At 39.3% G+C, this 10775-nt stretch overlaps 1 protein-coding gene across 1 annotated transcript in view; it reads left to right on the plus strand.

Annotated features, from left to right (window-relative positions):
• CCDC80 (coiled-coil domain containing 80) overlaps positions 1–9759 on the plus strand; it is a 35242-nt gene extending 25483 nt beyond the window's left edge. The window contains exons 6-8 of the mRNA XM_077771812.1: positions 5407–5510; positions 7920–8000; positions 9258–9759. Of these exons, the coding sequence (XP_077627938.1) occupies positions 5407–5510; positions 7920–8000; positions 9258–9604 (532 nt within the window). The 3' untranslated portion in view covers positions 9605–9759. The remainder of the gene's footprint in view (positions 1–5406; positions 5511–7919; positions 8001–9257) is intronic.
• The last annotated feature ends 1016 nt before the right edge of the window (positions 9760–10775 follow it).

Here is a 10775-nt window from a genome sequence, read left to right on the forward strand (position 1 = left end):
AAGAATTCTATGGTTAGTAAGTAGATAGATACTCTGAACTGCTCTAGATTCAGGAGGCTTAGGTCTCTTAAAAGATAACCTCATGATGTGTAAAGAGCACAGGACTTACTGTTCATCCAAGTTTGGGGTCTGCAATTTACCAGCTATGTTGCCTCTATGGCCCTGACTCCACCCCAGTATTGCTGGGATTGCTTTTTGTATGCTCACCTCTGTGCTGAGCGCTTCACCTTCCCAAATTTAATCTTCACAACAATCCTATGATCTGAATACTGTAACTATTGTTGAGTTTAGATGGGACAACTGAGGCTGACAGAGATTAAGTAACTTTCTGTCATCACCTAGCTAGTGTCAGCTCCAGGACTCAAGGCCCAGAAGAATCTGGCTCCCAAAGTCCATATCCTGATCTAATACCCACTTTGAAAATATAATGTGAATTATTTTTAGTCTAGCCCAGAAGCCCAGAGTTTGAAGTGAAAAGATATATCCCTAAAACCACAGGGATTTCAGAGCTGAAAGGAACTTGAGGTTCTTCTTCATTCCAATTGTCAGTGCAGTGCAAGCATCTGGAATGGAGATGGAAGGTGCAAGACTCTATAAGGACTTGAGGCTCAAGTCTTTAGGTCACTCTTTTGGCTGAGAAAGGGCTCTAACTTTCCACCTGACGGCTCTTTGTCTAGTCTTGGGGGCACTGAAACATCAACTTCTGATCCAAGGTCATCTCTCTGGCAGTGACTTAGAAGAAAGATGGATGATCAAAGCTTATTGTTGCCTTTGAGGTGTTTTTCTTCCTTTACCTTCCTTACCCCCATTCTCTCCTCCCCCTTCCTTCCCTTGCCTTCTCCTTTAGCTCTCTCTTAAACTTTTAAGTTAGGCTTTTAAATCTTATTATTTCTATTTATAACCTAGAAAATTTTAGCTATCACTTTTAAGGGGCTTTGTATAATGTTTGATCTTGCTTACAAACTCATTAATTAAACAATTCTTTCAAACATTTTATAGTTAATATATATTTTTGAATTGTTTGAAATAAAATCTTTTTGAGTACTTTTAACGATCCATAAGTTTAATTAGTTAATCTTGTAAATTCAGTGAATCTAAAGTTTTCTCAGATGTTCCAATCACTTCACACAACTTAAAACCACACATCTAAACCAATTATTCAATCATACATTATAATTTAAAGATTCAAGGTTGTCATTTTATTAACCCAAATTCTCTTAAGTTTCACAAGTACATAAATTATGTATATAAAGAAGACCAGGATCCTTCTTAGAAGTATACATTATCACTATGATTAATGCTCTGAAAACTTGCTCTTCTTAATTCTAAATCTTCCAGGGCGATAAGATGCATACCTGCTGAACCAACCCCATAAACTCTTGTTGCCCAATCTCTACAGCAGGCCGTTACCACTCAGTCCACTGATGTTATTTATAACCACGGATTTGGGCCAGCCCTGAGACCTGCAGCTACACACACCCTGATTTTTCTTACCATCCCCAGGCAGGCTGTCTTTTTATAATCACTGTGTCATGGGTTTCAAGACTTAACAGGGAAGGCTTGACATTATCTCAGTTTTGCTCACACCCAAAGTTTGCAGTGCTCATTCCAGTTGATAACTGATTTGAATTTGGCGTATCTTTGATTTCTTCTTCTTTTTTCTTTTTTTTTTACAAATAGTTTATTGTCAAATTAGTTTCCACATAACACTCAGTGCTCATCCCCATAAGTGTCCTCCTCTATGCCCATCCCCCCCTCCCCCCACATCCATCAGTCCTCAGTTTTTGTCAGCATTCAAGAGAGTCTCATGGTTTGCCTCTCTCCCTTTCCCCCACCATTTCCGCCCTTCTTCTCCCCCTTGTTCCTCCGTCAAGTTCCTCCTAATCCTCCTATACGTGCAAACATATGATATTTGTCCTTCTCTGCCTGACTTATTTTGCTCAGCATAACACCCTCAGGGTCCATCCATGTTGCTACACATGGCCAGATTTCATTGTTTCTCATTGCCATGTAGTATTCCATGGTATAGATAAACCACATCTTCTTGATCCATTCGTCCGTGGATGGGCACTTAGGCTCTTTCCATGTTTTAGCTATTGTGGAGAGTGCTGCTATGAACATTGGGGTCCATGTGCTCCTATGCCTCAGCATTTCTGTATCCCTTGGGTAAATTCCTAGCAGTGCTATTGCTGGGTCATAGGGGAGTTCTATTGTTAGTTTCCTGAGGACCCTCCACACTGTTTTCCAGAGGGGCTGTACCAGTTTACATTCCCACCAACAGTGTAGGAGGGTGCCCGTTTCTCCACATCCTCTCCAGCATCTAGAGTTCTCTGATTTGCTCATTTTAGCCACTCTGACTGGCATGAGCAATGGAACAGAATTGAGAACTCAGAAGTATCTTTGATTTCTAAGACTCGTACCCACCTTTTGCATCTCAAGTCTTTTGCACCGGTTAAGGTGCTGTGATATGTAAATGCATCTTCCTTCTAATATCAGAGCCTTATGGGCTTTCATATTCAGTACTATTTTAGGAACATGCATCTGTTGTGGATACACAGAACGGATATGATTATAATTTTGATGTCCTGTAGCTATGCATAATTTGTGGTCACAACTCATGAAATCACTGTGCTGATGATTATCATTGGTCTTAACAATTAATGTGGAATCGTGTATAGCCTAAAGGGTTGAGTAAGACAGCCCTGAGTTTGATTCCTGACTTGTTCACAATAAGTGAAGCTTATAGCTGTGAGACCTTGGGCTGATTACTTAACTTCTCCAGGCTTTAGTTTTCTCATTTGCAAAGTGCGACTAACAAACGTATTTATTCTTAAGATTGTTGTGAAAAGTAAATTCGCCACAATGGCCCAGGACCTAGTACAAAGTAAGTAATCAATGAATGCTATTAGTAGTATTGGGACCAGTTATTCAGCTCCTGGTTAAAGAAGTTTGTCATGAAGCGAGCAGTAGAGGAAATTTAGTAAACACCTCAAGATTGAAACCCAGGCATAGAGAACTGAAGGAAAAAAAATTTTAAATAGCAGTTCTATAAATAAATGAGTATCCAAATGGGAATTTTCCTTCAAATTTGCTGAGTTGTTGGTGAGTCTATACAGCCTGGTTTCAGCTGACCAGACTCTAAAGCCAGTCTGGTCTTTAGTGACACTCATCTAGTTCAGGCTATAATTACACTCCTCTGAGACAGAAGCCCCAAAGAGTGGGCAAATGCACACTAATCCGGAAATGCCAGTTAAGGGAAGCAAACACACACACAGCTCATAGAATTTTTATTTACTGATGAGTTAAAGTGACAGAAAAACGATTTGTCCAAAATAAGGATCTGGGCCACACCGACATCTCTTGTTACATGCTATGGAAGTTACTTCCTTCAGCCTGTGGGAGAAAGTATCATTACTTAGGGGAAATGACCTTTGCCTGGTTCTGTCTGCGACAGGGAGTCTCAGATCCTGTCCCCATCCAATCAGGATAGCATTCAGTGGTGCACACAGGTAAACAAGCCAAAATATACCTCACCCAAAATAGCTCCTTCCAGGATACCCTACAGCTCCGTGTGAGGCCAGGGAGGCTGGCCTGGTTTGGATGCCAGCTGGGGGGCCAGAGCTGGACTGGCATGCCTCCTAAGGAAGCCGGGAGAGTACAGGAGACCATGTTTGTGATCACTGTTCCCTTTCCCGAGAGACCTCGGACAATCTCAGATGCTCCTCTCCCCTCCTCCATGCCAAATACATTCATCTCCCTATCCTCAGTGGAGATTTTAGTTTTTCTTTCCCTTTGAAGAGAAACAAGCAGAGGAAGCAAATGTAATGTCACAGTAAGCAGTTCTTGGCGAGCCTTCCTACAGGCTTCCATTCAGAGGTTGTATTTCATCAGACTATCATTTTCTCTCATTCACCCAAACCACTATTCCCCCAAGAGTCCATTTTCTTTGGGGTTGAAAACTCTCATGTTCACTGTGAGGCTAGAATGAGCATAGGGAGAGAAGTCATGAATAAAATCAACTGGCTTCCAGCTCAGGGAATGTACTAGCACTCCACAGTGGTCTGCACAGAAGGCAGAAAGTAAAACCCCTCCTCCAGCAAAGGTGGAGTTTGGGACAACTCCATACAGTTGCCCTGGAGATGCATTCCCTCTCTCCTTCATATCTCCTTTGGGACCCTGACTCTATTAGCCAAGCCTCAGGATCTCCAAGGGTGATAAACTAGGGAAACCATTGGCCTGGGAGTCAGAGAAATCTTATTTTGGTATCAACTCTTAGATATACAATTATGTCTTAGGCAAATTACTTCTCTAAGCCCCATTTTGTCATCTGTAAGATGAAGACAGAAAGCGTGCCTTCAATGACCTCTAATGTCAGGATAGATGAAAGTGAGCTATGAAATGATACACAAACATAAGGATTGAATAAGTTATGATATGTCATGAGAGGCAAAGGTCCAAGGTCTATTAATGGACAAACTTCTACATCTAGAAGCCCACATCTATACCCATGTTATCACATGAATAACTTACACTGACAGATTTTAGTTTAATTCTTATAATACCTCTTTGAAGTTGATGCTATTTTTCACTCTGGAGATAAGGAAAGACTGAGACTCAGATGAACTCAGTGATGTGCTTACAGAACCCAAAAAGTAGCAGTGACAAAACATGAACTCAGTTTCTAGGTTACAAGGCAAAAGCTCTTTCTACTACCCTACTGCATTGTAGCAGCATGCTACATGCTAAAGTCCTAGGCTCGAGGTATAGGCCCATCCCACTTCACAGAGGACTCTATAGTGTTGGGTCTTATAGTAGGCTATGTTTTGGAACTTGCATTTGCCTCTGGAAGAACTGGCTACTGAGAAAGGTACACAGGGCTTTGTTTTCCCAGGAATTCTCCTTGACCCTTGGAACCACTTTGCTAGTTTCCTTCTTCCTGTCACTGTCACCTCCTTAAAACTTAGTTCTCTTCTTCTATTCTGTTTTCTGTCCATACATTTGATTTTTAACACCCTCTCCCCTGCAAACTCTATTAGATTGTGAGTTTACTTCCATTTTCTTTGGATTCCCTATTTCTGTGGCTACAAATATAAGATACAATTTGGGCCAGTCTTCATTGCATCTGAAAACTTCAAGTCTCCTTAAGTGACTTCACTGGGCCTGGTGGCCAGACTCATTCCTGATGTTTTGTGCAAATGCCACAGTCGGCAGACCATGAAGTTATAACAGAAAGAGAGCAGTAAATGTGGAAATGCAGTTTAATGGCTTTGACGAGCTAGGAGATATTTCTAAGGGCCAGTGTTTTATATTCTGGGCACAGGAAAACCCAACAGCCAAAGTTACTCTGCTTTCTTACACTAGCCTCTACTGTTTGAAGCAGTAATCACGGCCCCCTGTCTGTTCCAGGTTCCGATGGAGGAGGCGGTTGCTGGTGATCTCTGCCCCCAATGATGAAGACTGGGCCTATTCACAGCAGCTCTCGGCCCTCAGTGGCCAGGCCTGCAATTTTGGTGAGTGGGAAGCCTCGTCATCACTGTTTTCCCATACTCTCTTCCTGGTCATTCTAAAATGGAACATAGAAGCTTAGATCATCCAAATATTCCTCAGTCCAGACTGGAGATTCCCAGACACTTACTCAATTGTATTGAGTATAAAGTTGCTTTCAGACCAGAGCTTTAGTCAACTGGAGTTCTTTGGGTTTTCTTTGTGTTTTCTCAATATTCTCCCCTCCTTGGATTCTTCACTGAAGTATTTGAAAATACGTACTGCTTTCCTTTCAGTGATCTGTGTTATGTGCCTTCTTGTTTGTTTTTTTAAAACTTGTCTTGACATCACAAAACTCAGGTATCATCATTCACTTAGGTAATACTTAGGTAAAAACATTGGGGGGTACTTCTCCATGGAAGAAATGCCTTTTGTAAAAACATGAATGGCTTTGAGAATTAATATATTAGTGGAAGTAAACTGTACTATATTGCCATTCCCTTAAAAAGGATTTTGATCTATAATTGAGCATCAAAGACAGCAAGATCTCTTAAACAGAATCTTATTTTTCAGACACACAGGTCAAAGAGAAACATAGTGTATTATTTACATTTTTTGTACCGAGCTGCTCAGTGTTTTGAAAACTAACATTTGCTTTCTATACCAAAATTATTATCTTGATGGCCTAAAGTATTATTTTGAATATGGACATATAGAAAGGAAAATGCATAGTTATTATGCATAGAACTTATTACTAAGTTCAGTGGTGAACCAAGGAGCTAAGGGCAATTTCAAAAGTGGAATTCACAACTGAAATCTCACTTAAAATACACTTCTGCAGAGGAAGGATTTGAACAGTCATTAGGGGCGTGGAAAAGTAACTAGGAGCCACAGATTTTAAAAATTCCTAATTGGAACACAGATGAATCAGCATTAGTTTGATACTACTATTAGGAAGAAGAATCATTTACTAGTTAAACGGTGCTTGCTTTATAAAAAGATGGGGGTATAGGTTTTGTAAAGCATTAACAGAGCCTGGGTCCCTGCTATGATCAAGTACCTAAAAATTATAAATACATTCAGTTTTATGACATGAAATAATAACTCACAAAAGCAAGCAGGAAACAAGCTCATAATAGTAAGAACTAGAAAAGTCATGAATTTTTATGTATACTTCTCTTATCAAATAATTTTAAAGTTTATAATATATAAGATTTTTTTATTGTTAAACATATTTAAAATTATTTAGAACCACCAATGTCAGTAGATAAAACAGAAGTTCTTAGCAGTTAATGGCCCTTCATGATAAGAATATAAATAAAATCATGGATTATTAACTTTGTAAAGACATCTATGGAGCGGTGATTAGGTGATGTTTCATTTCTAATCTCTGCACACAGAACCTAAGTCACAGTAGTGTAAGCAAACCCTTTTGTAATATACAGGAAATGTAAACCAGTCATATTTTCTGGGAATAATTAAATTCCTGATCTTCCCTTTAGAAAACATGACTCAACAACATGTAGAACAGATGCTTCACTTCTCTGGGAAAAGAGCAAAGACCACAAAACGTTTTTTTAAAATAGCCTTTGGCTTGAATTTTAGCTCCTCCTTAAAACAACCCTGCCCCTGCAGCTTCCGGTTTTCTCCCCTGAACAATGAACACCATCAAAATTCATATTCTTAGTCCCCAGTTGTGACCCTGACAAGGCTGGCACTTTGCCTCACACCATGAAATCTTGATATGGTGAACTGACAGCCCCCTTGTCCTCCTAGATTCTCTCCCCTGAACCCTTTCACGTGAACTTCATCTTCAAAAGAATTCCAACAAGCTATCAAGGCATGACCTTCTCTCCTTTCCTGAAACTCTAGCTGAAGGGGGTAAGCAGGCTGTGCTTGCTTAAGCGCTTCTTTGAATCCTCTAAATAAGTGATAAGAAACTGCCCTTTGAGCTGACAGACTTTTGTGCGAGGAAGCCAGAACTATTCCTCTAACAATCCCAATATGTGGGTTCTGCAGTCTTTTCTCTGAGAGACAGTTGAATTATCTGTGCAAGCATTGAAACTTCAGGAATGACTCTTTTTCCAGAATGCTTATCTAGAAATGTCAGATTATTCTAGCTGTTTTAATGTTCTAATGGCTTCATTTTTGTTTTGTTATTTAATAGAAGCACAGTTTAAGAGCAAATTCTTTTATTTCAATCTACAAAGCAAAGCAAACCAAACCACACCTGACCCTGTTGATAATCCTAAATCTGCAATTTGTCTTTTTCAAGGTTTTAAAAGTATTTAATTACTTTGTTATGGTGAAAAATGAATTATTTTAACTAATCAGGTTATGTTCTATACTGCCAGGTAGAAATTTCTAATTGCCAGGTATGGCCTTTGGAAGTAAAAGATGATTAACCAATTCTATGGCTTTCTTTTTTCTTTCAGGTCTGCGCCACATAACCATTCTGAAACTTTTAGGGGTTGGAGAGGAAGTTGGGGGAGTTTTAGAACTGTTCCCTATTAATGGTAAAGTAATGTTATTTTAAAACAGTATGAACTACTTTTAAGTTCTATTAGGGGTGCGTGAGTGACTCATTCAGTTAAGCAGCCGACTTAGGCCCAGGTCATGATCTCACATCACAGTTTTTGAGGTTGAGCCCCACATCAGGCTCTGTGCTGACAGCTGAGAGCCTGGAGCCTGCTTCAGATTCTGTGTCTCCCTTTCTCTGCCCCTCCCCTGCTCATGTTCTGTCTCTCTCTTTCTCTCCAAAAGAATAAATATTAAAAAAAAATGTTAAGTTCTATCAAATTATATTAAATTATATACAACCAGTGGATGTGCCTCTAAGGTGAACACAGTTACAAACCCACCTACCTCGTATGTTTATGCGCATATGTGTGTCCATGTGCACACAGGAAGTAGAATGCACTCACTAATATTCTTAATATAAAATCATTCAAAAGTGGTAGTAAAAATATCCATTTTCTTAACTAGAAAAATGCCTTCTGTCTGTATAGGACTTTATGATTTACAAAGCATTTTTATCTATGTCACCTCATTTAAGTCCCACAATAATTTTATGAGGCACATGGTAGGTCCTATCTTACTGATTCTTTTTCAGAACATGAGGATAAATACTTGAAAGGCTCAGAGATGCTGTAAGAAAATGACTAGCAATTAAAGTTTTCAGAAAGCAAATCTGTTCTTCTTTCCAAGATCAAGCTATTCACATGAGATAATGTGCATAAACTCTGTGGCCCAGAAAGCCTCAGCACCGTCCCCGTTCCCCCCTTCTTTTCAGTGACCATAATAGTTTTAAACACATTTATTCACATCTTACATAATTGGTATTTTTCTCCTTTGACAAGGAAATAAGCTTTCTTTTATAAAAACCACAGTATCAAAAGGAAATCCATACTTGCAAAGAAGTAACTAAGCTAATTGGAAATAAACTTAGAAATACAAATAATATAATCTTTGTTCGTGACAGACTTGAAATAAGTTGATCTTGCCAGAATTAAATTAAAGGACTGGTTTTATATTTTGTTAACATTCCTATAAAAGAGACCTCATGTGTCCCAAAGTTTGATGCTACTAATGTTGTGGAACAACATTTAATTTCTAGTGGAAAACCCCAGCAACCTTCTTTGATTGGATTTTGAACCAAAGGGAACAGACTTATGTGTCCTCTGTCTATACTCATAGTGATTTCTTCTCATTTTGATGTTTGCTTGAGTGCTGGCTCTTCAGTCCACTAACAATGTTTTATAACACTGTTCTAGGGAGTTCTGTTGTGGAGCGAGAAGACATACCAGCCCATTTGGTGAAAGACATCCGTAACTATTTTCAAGTGAGCCCAGAGTACTTCTCCATGCTTTTAGTTGGAAAAGATGGAAATGTTAAATCCTGGTATCCTTCCCCAATGTGGTCCATGGTGATTGTGTACGATTTAATTGATTCAATGCAACTCCGGAGACAGGAAATGGCCATTCAGCAGTCACTGGGGATGCGCTGCCCAGAAGATGAGTACGCAGGCTACGGTTACCATAGCTACCACCAAGGCTACCAAGATGGTTACCAGGATGACTACCGTCATCATGAGAGTTACCACCATGGATATCCTTACTGAACAGAAATACTCAACCTTAGCCTCAGCCAGTTTCCCCTGCAGCTGTTAAAGCCACAAGTGGCCAGCTATGTAAAGGAGTTCTTCCACACTGCCTACATTCCCTGCCTTTCTTTCTGTGTTCTTCCAAGGTTAAATAAATAGCAAACTTTTGCCTATTTGTGAGTTGTTACTGAAACCTTAAATCATAAAGATGTTTAAAAGAATTGTTTGTTTCTCTAACTGGAAGGGATCTGGCGTTGAATGGATATTTCCCTTTTCTTACATGATAGACATTATTTGGAATACATAATTCTACATAAAAGTATTTATACTTCTCATTTGCTTTCTAAAAGTATTAATTGGCAAGTAGAACTATGTGAAAGAAAATTAAGGATCACAGCCCAGATGTTTTCAGGAAACATCTGATCACATGTAACAGGAAATAGCTTCTTAACACTTTTGGAAATGTCTGTCTAAAAGTGATTGAGATGGCTCTGTTTTATATTGTTAGTTTCTTTTGTAAAGCTTGATACCCCAGGAGTCCAGTGATATTGGCCACCAAAGCCAGGAAATGCATCAAACCCAGCTTTGCTATCAGGGCCATTTCCTCCCCTGTTTCTCTTATTGTCTTTTCAGAAACAGATCAGAGGGCCAGGAAAAGGAATTCTTAAATCATCACCAGAATCTGGCACTGCAACCAGACATGAGAATTCCTGAGTTTTGGCAGGTACCATGAATTCCTAGCATGGACAGCCTTGACCCCCTCACACCTGACACCCCTGTACGTACTTATTAAGGGGCCTATTACCATGCAGCATCTCATATAAGAAAATTACAAAGAAAGATTATATCCAAGGGTTCTCACTGTTTTCAGAGAAAAAAATGTTACTAAGTTACAATGGATAGAAGTGTAGCTGGAGTGAAAAATATAATCTTTATCTTTGAAAAAGAGCACTTAGTTTAGATATGGCAATTCAAACTAAATATCCTCCCTTCCTCCTTCCCTCTTTCCCTTCCTTTCTTCCTACTTTGTCTTTTTTCAACAAATACAAGTAATAGTACCAACTAATATCTAGGTACTTGCCTTGAGCAGTCAGTCCAATTCCCAGGCATTTAGCATCCTAACAGTCCCAGCCTCCCTCAATAGTGGGGAAACTGTTTTTTTTTTTTTTTTTTTTTTCCTTTTTTTTTT

This window comes from Crocuta crocuta, unplaced genomic scaffold (genome assembly GCF_008692635.1).
Source record: "Crocuta crocuta isolate KB4526 unplaced genomic scaffold, BGI_CrCroc_1.0 scaffold56, whole genome shotgun sequence".
Taxonomy (NCBI): Eukaryota; Metazoa; Chordata; class Mammalia; order Carnivora; family Hyaenidae; genus Crocuta; species Crocuta crocuta.